General features: G+C 33.7%; 1 protein-coding gene across 1 annotated transcript; it reads left to right on the top strand.

Moving 5' to 3' along the window:
* Positions 1 to 2,076: 2,076 nt before the first annotated feature.
* On the top strand, positions 2,077 to 6,663 carry LOC128223633 (melatonin receptor type 1A-like). Its single transcript, XM_052932908.1, has 2 exons — positions 2,077 to 2,359; positions 5,945 to 6,663. The coding sequence occupies exons 1-2, from the start codon at positions 2,077 to 2,079 to the stop codon at positions 6,661 to 6,663; spliced, it is 1,002 nt and encodes a 333-aa protein (XP_052788868.1).
* The last annotated feature ends 11,673 nt before the right edge of the window (positions 6,664 to 18,336 follow it).

Genomic DNA, 18,336 nt, shown 5'->3' with positions numbered 1-18,336 from the left:
CTCGCACGACTTTCATTTTCAAAATCCCAATTTCCAATGTCCAATGTCATGCTAGCACGACATTCATATTCGAAATCCCAAATTCCAATGTCCAATGTCGTGCTGGCACGACATTCATTTTTGAATGTCCAATGTCCAATGTCGTGCCAGCACGACTTTCACTGTTGAATGTTCAATGTCTAATGTCGTGCCAGCACAACATTCGATTTTGAATGTCTAAAAGTCCAATGTCGTGCCAGTACAACACTCGATTTTGAATGTCCAATGTACAATGTCGTGCTAGCACGACATTCATATTCGAAATCTCAATGTCCAATGTCGTGCTGGCACGATATTCATTTTTGAATGTCCAATGTCCAATGTCGTGCCAGCACAACATTCGATTTTGAATGTCCAATGTCGTATGTTAAGCTAACTTCACACAGCTATATATATCTCTTATTTAGGTGGCAAGATTATAAAGTTCGTTTCCTATTAAAAAAATGAGTTCGGAGACCGGGTTCGAACTGGTGTCGCCAAAATTGCATTCCAGTGTTGTATCCACTTGCTAGGAAGGATTACGATAAATAGATGGAATATTTAAGCTATATACCTAACTTGGTAATATCACGTGATAACATCGACTAGCCAATCACGCATAAGGAATTAATTCTACTAGGGGTAGACGTACCTAGTAATCATTTTTAATGAAAAAAAATGAACAAAATGCGATGAATTAATTAATTGTAAATATATGGTACTTTAGTTAGTAAGTTTCAATGCATTGTACACATCGATACCAAGTTTATGTCGGTTTTTGACACTTTTTTCGCTATTTCATTATACGGAGTACAGCCCCTTCAAATGTGCTTTAGTGCTTTATCTTTAATAACAATTTGTTCATGGCCCTTAATCCTTTACTTGCTTCAGTGCTTTGATTCGTACTGAAATTACTATTTGCACTAAACACAGTGCCTAGATTTTTGGATTCGTCTACAACGCCTAATTTAAAAACATTCATACAGGCAAACATAATGTATTGATTTAGAAATCACATTACTTACTCTACATTGATTGATTCACTTGTTTACATGCTATGAGCATTCTATAATGTTTTACGCATTAAACATATCGTATCGTATCGTAAAGTCTGAAAAGGACGTATAATTGATTTCGATTTGTGCCGGATTACACGAAAGCGTTATGTTTTCATAGCAGTATTTAAACTGTCAAATAAAATGAACGATGTATGTATAATAATCTGTTTTTAAAGACAACTACTTACGTGCACAAAATACTAATACCATAAATATCCTACATTTCCTCTAAAAAATATTTTACTTAAAAATGTTAAAATGAATTGTTTAATAAATTTTACCCATGTCACTGAACCCGCAAATACTTTTATGAAGCTTTAGTTCAGGTGCACATGTTAACATTATTATATTGTGTAATAATTTCACTTCGATAGCATAGAACTATCTAAGCAAATATATTGTAACGAAATATTCATTACCATCTTGTTTACCGATTCTTTATTGAGCTTTATAGCCTGTTGTAACAAATGTTACCATGGCAAATAAAGGTAATTGTTGTTGTTGTTAAAACTCACAACATTCTCACTTATTAATAAGGATTCCAGCATCAAAATGGAAAATGTTTGTTACAGATTCCGCACGAGATGACGTCCGGTAATTGGTTTCATTAGGTTTATTGCACAAACATATTGATGACGAAGCATTAACTTGTTTGTTTGCAGCTGTATCTCTATAATTGCATATCATATATATATCTGATGGTATTAATCACACTGTCTATTGTAAAACATACAACGTGTTAAATATTGAACGTTATGTAAAATGCATATAAAAACCCTGTTAATTGGTCAATTCAGAAAGTAACATTACTATGAAAAGCGATCCTTTAGGATTTGTGAACAGAGATTAACGCTTTTGCATATCTTGTGAAAAAGAATCTGTAAACATAAAATGTACTATAGAAACAACAAGACATCCTCGGACATGGGTATGGAGTTGACCAGATATAAGAAGTTGTGAAACCATACACGTACTCATCAATAAGCAATCCGATGTCAAAATGGAGAATATCACATACGCCAATGTTAGCGTTCAAATGAACACTGCATCGGATGGTTCATTAGGACGACATGCATTCCTCACTTCCCAACCATATGTTGCAGTTTCGTGTATAATCATACAAGCTGTTGCGTCGTTGGCCGGAACTTTCGGAAACGTTCTTATCCTGTTCGTTATTGCAACGAAATCGGAGTTACGTAACAAAATGGAGTCTACGTTCATCGCCAACTTGGCTCTCAGTGATATGTACGTCACATTGATAGCTGGCCCAATGAGTTTACTAGGTAAGAATTTACCGTTTATATCAGACGATACAAATATTTTTTCATGGATAATGCATATGTTCTCTTTTTTCATATTCGAGAACGGTTCCGTTTTTAAAACAAAACAAAAATGTCAATTTATTATCCGAAACTTCGAGAAAAACTCAAATTAACCTGGCAAAGTTTACATACAATGCAAACATCTTTAAAAACTTTTTTGTCCTTATTATTGTTGTGCTCTTATTTTAAAACTCTTTGTTGCTTTAATGAATGTATTTGCATTTGTTGTAATTGACATGAACATGTATATATGTTTTATGCAATAAACAATGTTGAGTTGCATTGAATATGCAAATGGTCTAATACATTTGTATTATCTTGGTTACTATCTATATATTTTGTTCCGGTGTTCCGGTTTATTAAGTTTAACATTGTAAGCTAAAGTAAACTAATAAAACTTGTGTTTTGATACGTGGTATTTTGTATGTCAACTAGCAGAACCATGCACGTTGCGATTGGCCGTAAAGCCAGCGCAACTAGTTATTGTTATCATTAAATACATTGCTTAAATCCAATTTACATGTACTTTTTGTAATTGGCTGCATAAAATGAATTGACATTTGTAAATACTTGTTTTCAATGTGTAACCAATTTAAAACTATATAGCTTTTCTTTCATGCCTTTTGACGATAAAGGAAATTTCAAATAACAACTGCAAACTAAGGAGTAAACATAAACGTTAAGAACTACCTTTAAAATCATTATAGTATACTTCCCTTTGGTCATCAAAATTAAAACAATTTGACATTTATAAAAGGTTGCATAAGTTTACATAAGCATATGTTTGGAAATAAACAAATTCTCTTTATTAGATAATCCTGTTGTTTTTTAAAACATTTTTTTTAACTTTGAAGCTGAATATTTGAATATATCCTTTTATGCAAAACAAATTACATATGTAAACAACTGCACTAACATAAATACTAAATTATTGCATCGTTTAATTATATTTTCGAAGAGTTTGTCGTTGGAACACGTTTTTTACGAACTTTCCGGGAAATTCACATATCAACAAACATATTTTATTTTTTCACCAAACCCACGTCTCAATTTGTTTTATTTTTTTATTCAAATTTATAATACAAATATTTGTTGTGCAGAAGAATATAAATATGTCCATTTCTTGAAGAAAATGATAATTGATCATATGAAAATTCGAAAATTGTTTTAGCTATACATTTTCCAACATTATTATAAAACAATGAGAATTATGAACACACACAAAAAAGGATTTAAAAATGATCAACAACCGTGCGGTGGTCTTTACCTAAAAAGCGACATTTCTACAAGCGAATCAAGCTTCGCCACTCATGAAAATATTTTTTTCTGTGACACTCGTGAAATAAAATACGATTATACACTGAAATCAAGATGATACGATCATACACTGAAATCAAGAAATATCATCTATTTCATTCGAAGTCACCAATTCCTTGTTATGTTAAGTATGCTTGTTATTCGTGTCGGAAAATAGCTCATAGTTTTTGTTATCGTATACCCATCTTTGAATAAAGATTCCTGTTTCTTGTATCTTGTACGAATGTGAAACAACAGTATCATCGTTTATAAAACAATATATTAGTGTTAGTGATGCTAGTTCCTTTGTTTATTATAAACAAAAGTTAAACTAACACTTCCGGACTAGTGACAAACAATTATGCCTTTCAAAATAATTAATGTCGTATTTTGTTTCTTGTTGTTTTTGGTTTTGATTAACTTCTAACTTATTACTAAACTTTATCTTTATATTTAAATCTGTTTTATTGAAAATAATAATGAATGATAACAAGATTGTAACCGGGCATTTAATAGCTGAAAACGCAAACATATTTATTTAAACGATTGGTAAGTGCTACGATACCGGTTTTTCTTGAGTAATCTAATATTTAATGTCTTATGAAATACTTATGGGGCCTCTATTTCTCAAATGTAAATATTTGTCATGATTAAATTATGCATTGCATTTATGATTCGCTAGACATGTCGTGTTATTTCATGTGGCTTATTTTTGGATCTTTGTTCGTCCATGACTGGCGATTTATGTCACAAATTCTTTACTTGGAATCATTACTAATGTGGTCGTTTGTGTTGCCATATATTGTAATCTTTTGTACTAATTATAAGTTTTATCCCAACTTAGTTTCAAAACGTGTATTTGTATTTCAAAATATTTGATCTCATATCCGACGTGTGTATATCGATCAGTCATGTTTTTATTAAATGACATTTTCAGTTCAAGCACTTGCTTTGAGTTTTAGCTTACATTTTAAATTTATGAACTTTATTCTAAGAAAGAGAATGGATGCATAGAGTAATTTGCATTACATTACTTGCATGTTGGTTGAACTGTTTCGAAAACGTTGATGGTTTTCAGTCTATGAGATATATATTAATTATTACAGAACAAAACAGTTGGTTATATTTCAGTGAAACGTCAAAGATATATTAAATCCTTCATACGATGTTTATTCTGAGAATGTTTAGTTAAATTGTAAAACATAAGGAAAATCGCTCGCCCAAAAATTGCTTAAGCACGCGAGTGTAAATGTGGAACAGTTGATGTTGCATTTTTATATTATATGTTTAAACGGCACACGCTGTTTCAAATTAAGCATGAAATGTCCGTTTAAGACATAGGGTTATCCGTAAAAGGAACCAGTTATACTTAAATTATTTTGAATTACACGTGCTTTGAAGAAATTCTGATTTCTTAGTTAGGCTATTGGTTTGTAAAAAGGGCAAAATATGTCCCCTTTAACTGTTTTCTTTATTCGTAAAAGACCTTGAGTTGTATTTACAAATTGATATTAAATCAGGTAACACATGAAATATATTGTTTTAAAATTATTATACTTAGCTGATAATATGGTCATTGTAGGCGAAGTTACTGAGGAAATTCAAAGCCATTTTGATAATCTATCAAACAAAAACTGATAAGACTAAACTTATGGTGTTTCGTGAATTAGGCGTATAATTGCCTTATGCAAGATTGACTTTTATTAAATGCTTCACTGTGGTTAATAGGAATTTATCAGTGCTATTAAATTGATACTTAACTGTTTAAACCAGTGAACATATAAATTTGATATTAGTAAATGTTTAAAAAAAATCCCGTTCTCACCTTCATTCAAACGTCAGCGCGCACAGGGCTTATACACAATTCCAATCCCGAAATGATGAAGTTCGCATACAATTTAGCGCGCTTCTTAATGACATTTTAAAACCGTTTTAGACGTGAAATAGGAGGATAAAACACTTGTGTAAGATCACAAAATATTTCACCACTCGACCACAAACAGTAAATATACTAATCCTGACTACACCGCTCATGCAATATAGCGTTTGGTGCTCACTGGGTGAAGCATATTGAGATCTTACACTGAAACATACAATTGTATGTCAACTGGTTGAATGTCGTTTCTGTCCGTCCGTCCGTCCGTCTGTCCGTCTCGTCCTTCTGTCTGTCTGTATGTCCGTCCGTCCGTCCGTCCGTCTGTCTGTCTTTTGACTATCAACTCTAAGTGCCATATCGTTTATATTTTTCAGCTAAAATAGAGGGAGAACAATTCTTTGAAAATATACCTAACCTGTGTAAGATCGTCGCCAGTCTTTGCACGATATCCTGCGTGACATCACTAATGACGATTTCAATGATGAGTATAAACAGGTACTTCTTCATATGCGAAAATGCTTTTTACAGCAAAATCTTTACCAGGAAAAGCTGTATCGCCATGTGCGTATCAGTTTACTTTGTTGGAACTGCACTGGTACTTCTTAACACACTAGGTATAGGCGACCATGGCTTTGACCAGAAAAGTCTGGAGTGCATTTGGGACAGAATGGCCACGTACCCATATACAATCGTGTTTTCGATAGTTCTAGTGTGGATACCCTCCATTATAACTGGAATAAACTATTTGAGAATCTACTTGTTCGTACGAGCTCACAGACAAAAGTTAATCAAGAACAGCATACACTCAATTGGAAACATGACACAGTTGAAAAGTGTTCAACTCGCGAAGACATTATTTATCATCTATGCTGTTTTTGTCACGTGTTGGGCACCGTATGCGTTGCTTATAGTGGTGGACACCAAAGACACCTTTCCGCATGAAGTACACATATACATCACGACGTTTGCACATTTACATCCGTCATTAAACTGGGTGATCTACTTTTGTACAAACAAACAATTTGCAAAGGCTTACAGAGAGATTTTTACAAGCTACTGTCGTGCACTACCACTGAGTCCTACATCCGAATAAAACCTGAACAGCAACACTTTCGACGATGGAAACAAGCTGGATTGGAGTATGATAGAGAATAGTTGGATGTGCAAAATAGATATAATGTTGAGTTGCTGATGGCTAAATGACGAGGTGATTTCCTCAGAGTAATTCACTATAAATGAATGTGAATATAAATCTACGTTAGAACATTTTGGCATGTTTTTCGTGTTTTATAAATGCTTTATGTATATGTTTGAATTTTTTCTGAAATATTGTGCTTTATTTTATAAAAACAGCATATAACATATAAACTACAGGGAAAATTCCAGTTTCCAAACATGTAACGTAATTGTTAAAGGCACTGTTAAGAGGCATATTGTTAATGCCTTACGTTCACTTAATGAGAGACACACAACTTCACAAAACAACCGACTGCATTCACATTTGATTACACACATATCAATAAATGTTAATGGGAACTCAACATCACACTTTTCCCAACTTGTATCGACAGATTGTATTTATTCGACAATACACGCACGTAATGCTACGATCTCATCATTTACGACATCAGTATATGTAACATGTTTCTAGCTTATTGCATACGTACGGGCAATTAAGACACTTAGGATTCCACTAGTAGTTTGCCTGTCCCAGTCCTTATCAATAATAACAAAAAAGAAACATATCAGTCTAATCAGTTCCACCATCAATGTGTAGATATCCAAGAATAGGGTAAAACAAATTCTATACAATAAGAAGCGGACTTCTTGTGTTCCACGACCGCATACAGACATTACATTTTATTGAATGAAACAAGCCAGTCAACTGTTCTTAATCTTCCAAGGTACGATCAAGTTATCCGAAAAAGCTTGTCTACCCAAATATTCAGGCTTAAAACCATTTATCAATTACTCTAGGCACGGTTATGATTCTCATATCCCCAGCTAGTAAGTAGTCAACAAACGACCATAAAATGGAAATTTATTAAATGCCGTAACAACAATATACATCAATTGTATAAACAATTGCAAACAGTTTAAAAAATGTTCAGAAACCTGGATGTCAAACCAAATAAGACATCGATTCAGTAAATAATATGTGGGACATTGCCTTACATGTTTGTACCTTAAATGGTAAAATGTTGCATTTCTTTTTCAATAGAAATAAATAAATGTATATGTTTGTATTTATCTTATATTCAATTTTCAATTATAAAAGGATGACATACTTTGCTCATCAGAAAGCTACAAAATCAATAGACAAAACAGATATACATACATTTATACTAAATATTTCATAATTCGTATACGTTAAAGATATAGTAATACACAAGGAACACTAGTATTTTACAAAACACATGTGGACCGCATCGCACGATTTTGTTCGTCGGGTGTAATTATTACAAATGAAATCATGAATAAAACTTGCAACAAAATAAAAATTAATATGTATATCTCTACTTTTTATGACCATTACATTACTCATGGCAGTGTTTAAAACGGCCCAATGATTTGAAAATACAAAACTAAATCATTATTTTTCTCTTTATTACTGTTTAAGAAAGATTCTGTGTTTGGAAAACAAATAAAATTATTAACTAGTTGTAATATTGATACACTAATATTGCAAGTCATTTCATTTCAAAAATGTACTTTTGTAATAACGTCATATGCGTGACGTCAAATTTTGCATTTAAACACGCAATACATGGTCTCACTTATAAACACGTATCTTAGGAATTTTAAGTGAGACATTATTTTTATCAGAAATACGTCCTGAAATGTCATTTATTTCAAATACCAAATAGAATAATAAAGCAAATTAATGTCCAAAGGTCCAAAATCGCACGATGCTGATCATATCTGGGTAAAACAATCCATAAGTTTAATAAACATTAATACATGTGTTACTATATATAGTAACACATTTGTACAGGGATTGAGCGATTATTTGCATGACTCAGCGATTATCAGTTTTGCGGCCCGGGCCGATTTTCGATTATTATTTTGCGGCCAGTAGAACATTCGCACGTGAATTCAAATTTCGCCTTAAAATCAATTTTGGCGACTGCAAAATAATGTCTTGACTAAATAAATAAAATTGTATTGATCTGCTTGAACATATTTATTATTAAAATCCTAAAGGGAGGCCAACGCGAACGCAGTTTAGGAAGATATGCTAGTATTTGATAACCAGTGTTGACCGTTAGGGCGGCGTTTTTTATTCTGCGTTGACATTCAAAAAAGAAAACAAAGCAAGCAGTAAAATAGAATTTACTTAAAAAACAGCAACTGTCCATACATGTTGACATCATTAATACGAGGTATTTGTTTATTTAAGTACAAACAGTCGTTCTACTTGCTAAGTGTTCATGTTTATTGAATTGAATTCAGTTATTCAGGACATGAACAGACAGACGGCAGTGATTCTTACAGAAAAATTCGGATAGACGTGTTGTGGAATTTTCAAAGTAATCAATTGAAATTGGAATAGGGACATAAAAGTGACAACAAAATGTTGTTTGCTTGTTTGGCTCGCTCTCAAAAACTTAATAATAAAAAGCAAATTTAATTTGAGAGTGAGTTATCTCATCGTAGTCAGGCCAGAGCGAAATGAGATTGCACAACTGGATTGCAGATAAACTTTAAAAAGCAAACTTAAAACTTGCTAAATAAGAAAAACAAACATATGTATTAAAGAGGTTAATACACGGTGTAGCCGGGCCGTTGAGTGAAAATTGGCCCTCGTGCTCATAATGTCCCTCGACTATGTCTCCGGCCATTATGAGTCACTCGGGCCAATTATCACTCAACGGCCCGGCTACACCGTGTATTAACCCCTAAGTTATAACAACCCAGTGATTACGCTTAAAGGCAGATTAAATACTTTTATGTATGGAGAAAGATTATTTTTATTTTCTGTTGTAAATAATAACAGATGTTTTCGAAAATAATATGGAAAAAATAAGGTGCACTGTTGGCGACAAATTCACAATTAATTTCCTGGTATTGTTTATTTTCCATTTTAGCTTCCCACAGTTTTTTTGCAACGGAAGCACGCTCTGCTTAGGCCACGAGATCCGCTGAAGCTGGCGACTAGTTGTTTTCTCGGGCCCAAATGAGAAGCATAAACGAGTTAATATAGTATAGGTCAATATTCATTTTTCGGCAATAAAAGCCTCATATGGCGAAAACAAATTCACTACCATATCTTTTAATTGAATCAAAAATCAAACTAATTCGTCTGCCTTTAACCAATTAATTGCATATGTAACTTCAATCCCGAGCTTTCTTGTACACTTTAAGGCACATAAGGGCTGAGAAAATGCGATAATAAATGACAATAGGAAAAAGAATCCTTGTTATCAGCCACCAATTCCTGCGTCCATATGTGTCATCTTGCATATCCTGGATGTATTGTAAAGGAGAGGCGGTCAAAAATGTGTCAGAAATAGAGTGCTCCAAATTTACAAGAAACAGGAAGACAAGGATGCCTTTCACATAAAGGTGTTGTTGTCCAGTCACTTGCGAGTTTGCCACTAAATCGTTGGCTTTGAGTATAAGTGCCAACATAATGTAATAAAATCTTAACAAGATAGATAACCTTCTCTCCTATGTTCTTTTTATCATGATTGTGTAACACGGATATTTTGTCAATTGTTTCAAATATAATCAGTATGAGGAAGCCACTGGCGCATACAATCAGCATTGAATTACATATGTCAAACTTCCACCTTGAAGGATTATTCTTTCGAGGAACTAAGTAACCAAAAAAAGGCACAACACACATAATGTTAGTATAGATAGTCTGAACATAACAGTTTGCCTTCTCGAAGCTATACAATGTTTTTTTTCAACTTTGTTTTTTGGAGTCTGCAATTTCAACTTCAACAAACAACCTAAATGCAAAATAAATTGAAACATATACAGAAGTGAACTTAAATGAATGTCGTGAAACGAAACCCAAAAGGTTAGTCATCATTCTTGAAAACTTATGTCTTGACGATAGGCTCTCATTCGTTAACAATGGCAAATGTTCGTTATATTCGTCGTCCTCTCCATCGCTGACATTGGCGTTAAACTCCTGTGGTGTCGGAATTATTATGTTCCATATTTGCAGAAGAAAACAAAGGGAAAACATGCAGTACTCAAATTGGAATGAATACACATACTTGTACACAAATTTGGCGACACTGTCTGTAGCTTCCGTGGTTGTGTTACACGTTGAAAACACAAGAATATTGTGAAAGTTATCCAATTTTGAGTCATTGCTATTTTGTTGCAAGACAATCGTATTGTTGGAGTCCGTGTTCGATGCTCTGAAAACATCCAAAACGTTGTTCACGCAGAAGAACATATTTTGGGACAAAATCATGGCCAACAGCATTCGGGAATAAAAACTTGTGCATTGCCACTTGTAAACAAATGTAATAAAACCAGTCTGAATTAAACTGAAACATCCTGTGAAAAACGTGGACAAATATTTCGTTAGGTTATAAAACAAGCCAATCTCATGCCTTATGCACGGAAACGTCCGGGTCGAATAATAAATTTGTGAGCAAGAAGTGGCTAAACCGATAGCTATAGTTGGTATAAGAAACAAAACAGGGCTCTCGATTTCTTCATGTCGAGTCACATACGCTTGTCTCCGTTGCACAACAAGATAACCAAAGATGACGATGGCTGCGACGGAAATAATAAACCAGCATATATTCCAAGAGTAAACAATGGCGAATGACAGTTCGTGTTTGGTCACCTCGGAGAGAATGCACGCTAATGGAAGGATGATAGAACTCAGTGTTATTACCACAACTGCCAGAACAGCTGTGGTTCTGCCTTCCGGGACAACCTGTGGAGTATCCATGTATAGTGGTCCTAGCGGACAAAAGTTCCTAGAAGTTTCGCTTCATTGTTTCTGTTTAGCTCACGCTTTTGGTGACAACCATCTCAAAATGTTGCTACAATGTCATTTTTCAATTCACTATGAATTGGAGTAAAAGTCATGTACTATCTCATAATTCATACATTTAGCTATATGTTTTCCTTTTTCCTTTGAAGATTACTGTATTGAAACGTTCCTTTTGTTGTTTGCTATCCATTACGCTTAACTTCCATTTGCAACCAATATTTTAACGATATGTATGACTAATCTTCATCCCTTGATAATGAGTAAATGTTCAGCTTTATTTTTGCAACATCCGTAAACCATTTCACAACATTGAAGCATACAGTCTGATTGTTTTGATGTAAACTCTAGCTATGCCCTTATAAGTTAAAGAAAACAATTCCATATGACTTAAGTACTGATTGTTTCAAAGTCCTGCGCAAATATGCGTACATTGATAATAAAGAATATGTTATAAGGAAGTTTTATCCTTTACTTATATTAAAGCACACATTGGATAAAGTTTCCTGTAATGTCTGAAAATCATTGATCGCGGCTTTACTTTCGTTTACTTTACACTTTCAAGACAAAGTTTGTATTATGATATATTCCATGCAATATCGAGACTAATGTACAAAGCATTAGTTTCATTAAGAGAAATAAAAGAAACTCTTGTACTACTTTTGCCCGTTTAGAATTTAGAAAGACGAAATCAAAATAGGTATTTTTTTCAGGAGCGTTAATAACGCTTTTTGGAAAATAGAGCAGTTCTATGTTATTGGTTTAAAAACAAGTTTTAAAAATAAAGCTCTACTTTGAACGTTGTATCATGTTCTATCGATAAACGAAACATTTAACTCATACTTAAATACAAATGAAATTAATTTGTTTGAGTGCTGACCTTATGAAACGTGAAACGTGAATGCGTCGGCTTTAAAAAAAGTTTTGAAAAAATGATCGAACATTACTACTTATACGGCATTTAATATTTAAGGTAGTCTGGTTTTCATACAAAATACTTAGGTCAGATATTCTTCAGTTATTTATCCGGTTAATAATTTTTTTTGGAATAACCCTTAAAATTTCATATTCATTTTATATCAAATTTTGTTTAATGAAAACATTGCATTTTACTAACATTACAACTGTCAAAGAATATTATAAGTGAAATTATTTTGTTTATTTTATTATGTTTAAACGTTTGGCTACTTAGCTTGTTTTGGTAGTTTTTCACATAGTATTGACCGGAGGCTTTAGCGATAAATTTACAAAACAACAGCATTTTGTTTTCTAGAACTTATAATGCCTTCAATGTTTGACCTTCAGAGAACAATAAAACTTAAACTATAAACTCGACACTTGATCTGTTTGCATAATCATATAATACGTTTTGTTTACTTAAGTTATTATTCACGGAAAAATAGTAAAGATTATCAGTATTGTAGTTGCCGTATCTAAATGATAACTTAATGGAGGTTAAAATTGTATACGTGACCGTGAAAACGTGTTCAATATACACTTATAAATAAAAAAAAGTTTTTTTCCCAAGCAGTATACATGCATTTGAACATAGGAAACATGTTGACAACTGAAAATGTGTTCCTCTCGGAAGGTTTATATTGATGTTATAAAGTTCAATATTATGTACTCAATCAAACCATAGTATGTCACAAAATTGTATGTAGTCCCTCTTAATCGTTATCAAACAGTATCAAATATATTAACAATAATTCATTCGCTATCCGTGTAAGTGTCCATGATAATGAAAGGTGCATCAATACAAACACTAATCCTATAATAATTTATATACACAAACATCGGTTTAAAAAAAAAATCTAGTTTTATTCGTTTGCCATTAAAATATAACTAATCGGCAGCCATATTGTATGTTGTTGTTTTTTGCCTCAATCTAACATTAATGTGCATATGTTTTGTTGACGTAATAGGACAGCTTACGCCATACGTAAAGCTGTAATAAAATGAAGGATGCTTATATGTATAGCTATATAAAGGTCAAACACAAAGGTTTTTAAATGTAATTTTGCACGAACGTTTTAATTTGAGGGGTTCCATCTTATGCAAATACTAGAAACGGATATGATTATAAGAAACATTTGTTAGCCAATTCATATTTACCTTATTTTTATACCAATCATATCTTTTTCACCTGCTCACCTTCTTTGAATATTCAGTTTACGTTTTCAGGACTGTTATTATGTCATTAGTTTTCCCATAAACATTACATATGTCCCTTGACAGTTGAAAACACAAAATCCATTTTTAATATGGGCGCCTCGATGGTGGATTATATTTAGAAACATCAATGCAGTTCTCTTTGCATATAATTTTTGACTCTTATTAAAAATTGGACTTATGCATGTTCTGAAAACAATATGTTGAATATTCGATTGAAACTACCGGGAAAAGCCCAATGGATAACATAACGCAACGACATGGTTAAGGCACTGTTGAGAGGCACATTTGTAAAGCCTTCCACGAGCCACTTAACGGGAGACACACAACGTCACAAAACAACACATACTATTAATAAATGATGGGGTTACCGCCATGGAATGGCCAGTAAAACAACGTTTATTGGGGGTTAAAACTAAATGTAGTTAAAACTAGTTACCCAATCTAACACTTGTCCCAACATTTATAAGTGTGTATATACGGTAATGTAGCCACAAACGATGACGTCACTTAATGCAACCATGTATTACTAAGGCACGTCAATATTATTATGTTTCAATGTAGTTTTCTTTGTCATATACATGTAACAATGATATTAAATGGTCAGCATAAGTATCACTTGTCCGTCAAGTTTCATATACCTAGCTCGCATTCTCCTTGAATTGTCGCAGCATTCATTTTTTTCGGACGAAAGGAAGAAGTTCAAATCATTATACTGTCATAGCAGCAACACATATCTTCCGACAAATTCATTTAACGACACACACAATCCACAAATATCCTTGTAACCAAATACAAGGCTTCATTGACGTAGCTTTCATACTTCTAGTTTTATTGTAGGGTTCAGTCAAAAAGTGTGATGTTTTCTCATAATGGCCCTTTATCCACATCCTTACGTTCATGCATGCAGTTTTTATATATTATTGAGTGATGCCAAGAATAAGTCAAAAGAAGGTATTTTTCACTCTTTTTGATGCCATTGCAAGCATCATTTTTGTGCAATAGAGGATAAAAAGAGTTGCATAATCTCCTTTTTTCTTCATACCAAGTTTCATAAATGTATACAAAGCTCCCTTACTTTTTGTGTTAGACTAAGATCCTATCTCAGAGTGGTGTTTTCACAGTATATGTTGCCATAGCAATCACTATATATTTCCTACTAACATAAAAATTACCGGCATAATCTCCATATGGCCTTCTGCCAAAACACTTAGTTGCACTAACCGAAGTTTGAATAGTTCATGATTTATTGCAGATGCAGTCTAAAAGAGTGATAATTTGTTTCGATAACAAGTAGAGTATTTTCCAAAAAAGGCCCTTTATCGACATCATTACTTCAGCCTTTATATACTTTTTGTGTTATGCCATTATCAAAAGGACGTGCATAATCTCCTTATGGCCCTCTATCAACATACAAAGTTCCATTAACCTGGCGTGCATACTTCTTATTACTTTACTCCAGAATTTAGACAAAAAGTGATATAAAATTCCATACGTTCGTTGCCATACTGACTATAATCATGTTTCTACAAAATAAAGTAATGACGTACATTATTTCCTAATGAGTTTTAAACCATATACCAACTTCATAAACCAAGCTTGCAAACTCGAGATTTTGCAGCTTCTATTTTTCGGAAGGACAGACAGGCGGACGGGCAGGGGATAAACTTATTGTCTATACAGTTTTGTCACATACAGTAGTTATAGGAGTAACACTGACAAACCTTTTGCAAGTGTTACTTTATTAGTAATTTAATAGCCTTTGTCATAGCGAAAATGGGCGGGGCTGGCAAAAAATTAAAATGTTTCAAAACTTCATGTTTTTTTCAGTTCTGAGAAACATTTTTATGCACGAGTAGAACATTCATCCTTTGCAAACGATTAGGGGTAAGGCGTTTAAAGACCCAACTGGGGTAAGATAAGACAGATAAGATAAATTTTATTCCAATCATTGGTCATGTTATATGACATATAAATCACAGATGTACATTCTACACAATGTAGAAAATAAATTGAAACAGTAAGGCAACATATTTAGTAAATGCAAATAAGGCTTCATTTTGATTTTTTTTAAACACAAATAACATAAGCTTATTTGGAAAATTAATAAGCATGTATCCCATTGGGGTATAACAGGGAGGTAATGGCGGGTGGGTGTTTTCCCCTGTTTTTTTATATTTTATGTTTTAGTCCTTCCATCAAGCTATTGCATTCTTAAAGACCATTAAGGCATTATAAACATGAATTTATACACTAATTTAATTGAGAATCCTGTACTGAACGAAAGGATTTTACAAACTTTGTTCATACATAGATATTCAAGAAATAAGCATAACAAATAAACTTACAGGTATATCACAGTTTGTACACAACATATGCATTGAAAGTTAATTCATCGCAATACACAAGGTACTCTTGTATTTTACAAAAAAACAGCATATTCCGGTAAAGCAATCCTAATTGTTTAAACAGAACAATGTTATTCGGCATAAAGGTAGACTAAATAGTTTTATGAATACATAAATACTTTTTTGAAGCTCAGTTTCGAATGATTCCAGATGTTTGCGAGATAATGTAAGTGTTTATGACGTTTCAAAAATGTACTATGTTCCGATTTGGGTTAACGCAAAATTGGCTTTGCGGTATAAATTATTTTCTGCAAAGATTTACAATGGAACCACGCTCAGCTCACGATCTAAACCCGTAAGCGGATGATAAGTTCCGATATTCTTTTTTAAGGGGGTGGGGGGAATTAGATGCATAACTGCTTTAAAACAGGCCAAAAACAATTAAAGCTTAATATAATGGAGATCTGAATGTAACAAAAGAGTCAGAAACAAAACTACTTAGTCTGTCCTTAACCATTTCATTTCATACGCAATTCCAATTTCGAGTTTTCTTATATACTTTAAGGCACATAAGAGCTGAAAAAATGCGATAATGAATCACAATAGGAAAGAGTATCCTTGTTATAAGCCACCAATTCCTGTGTCCATATGTATCATCTCCTTCCATATCTTGGATATATTCTAAAGGAGGGGCTGTCAAAAATGTTTCAGAAACAGAGTGCTCCAAATTTACAAGAAACAGAAACACAAGGATGCCTTTCACATACAGGTACTGTTTTCTGGTCGATTGCGATCTTGCCACTAAGTCGTTGGCTTTGAGGATAAACAGTATTTGACAGTACGTGCCAACAAAATGTAATAAAATGCCAACAAGGAAGATAACTTTTTCTCCTATGTGTATTTCATCATCTTTGTTTAGCACAGAAATAGAGGCAATGGATTCGAAGATAATCAGAATGAAGTTCCCACAGGCGCATAAAATCAGCATTGTGTTCCATATACCAAACTTCCACGTTGAAGGATTATGTTTTCGAGAAACTAAGTAACCGAAGAATGGCACGACGCAGAAGATGTTAGTGTAAATAGTATGGACATAATAACTCGCCTTCTCGTAAGCATAAAATGTATTGTTATAAGCCTCGGAACCTTCGTGTACACTTTCAATTTCAACAAACAACTGAAAGGCAAAATAAATCGATATGTATACTATAGTGAACTTAAAAGAATGCCTTGAAACGAAACACAAAAGGTCGGTCAACAAGTTTGAAGAAGCCGTTTGTCTTGACGAAATGTCTTCAGTAATTAACAAAGGTGAAGTCTCATTATAACTTTCCTCCTCTCGACTGCTGACAGTTAAGTTGTCATCTTCTGGTATCGGAAGCGTGATGTTCCATATTTGCAAAAGAAAACACAGCGAAAACATGCTGTACACGAATTGGAATGAATACACGTATTTGTACACGTGCTTGGTGACTCTGTCAGTAACTTCCGTGGTTTTGTTACACGTCGAAAACACAAGAGTATTGTGACGGTAGTCCCATTCGGAGCCATTGTTGATATTTTGCAAAACATTTGTAATGTCATAATCTGTATGCACTGCTCTGAAAACATCCAATATGCTGTTCACACAGAAAAACATGTTTTGGGAGATAATTATGGCCAACAACATCCGGGCATAGGAGCTTGTGCATTGCCACCTGTAGACACATACAATGAAACCAGTCTGGATTAAACTTAGGCATCCTGTGAACATCGTGGACAAAAAGTTGGTAAGGTTGAAACCCAATCCCAGCTCATGCCGTACGCACTGAAACACCCGGGTCGAACAATATATTTGATAGCAACAAGTTACTAAACCGAAAACTATAGTTGTTATAAGAAACGGAACATTGCTCTCGATTTCCTCACTTCGAGTAATATGCGCGTGTCTCCGCTTTCCAACAAGAAAACCAAATATGCCTATGGCTGCGACAGAAAAACTGAACCAACATATATTCCATGTGAAAACAATGGAGAATGGCAGTTCGTGATTGGTTACCCCTGACATAAGGCACGCTACTGGGATGATGATAGAACAAACTGTTACAACAACAACTATCAGAACAGCCGTGGTACGACCTTCCGGGACAACCCGTGGTGCAGCCATGTTCAGGTGGTCCAGAAGCTTTGCTGTTTTGGCTTTTCTGTTAACACTTATGACAACAACAGACAGTAAAATATTTTAAAAGTAGTTAATACCGTGAACATTCGGTAATAGGTACGTTATATACTGTCACTGTTT

Source organism: Mya arenaria, chromosome 17, assembly GCF_026914265.1.
Source record: "Mya arenaria isolate MELC-2E11 chromosome 17, ASM2691426v1".
NCBI classification, from domain to species: Eukaryota; Metazoa; Mollusca; class Bivalvia; order Myida; family Myidae; genus Mya; species Mya arenaria.
Note: the sequence above shows the minus strand (reverse complement) of the source record. Positions and strands in the feature narration are given on the sequence as shown.

Excerpts from the sequence above, each read along its gene's own strand:
- LOC128223633 (XM_052932908.1), top strand. The coding sequence starts at position 2,077 with ATGGAGAATATCACATACGCCAATGTTAGCGTTCAAATGAACACTGCA. Across the intron at positions 2,360-5,944 it reads TGGCCCAATGAGTTTACTAG|CTAAAATAGAGGGAGAACAA; the intron begins GTAAGAATTTAC and ends TATATTTTTCAG.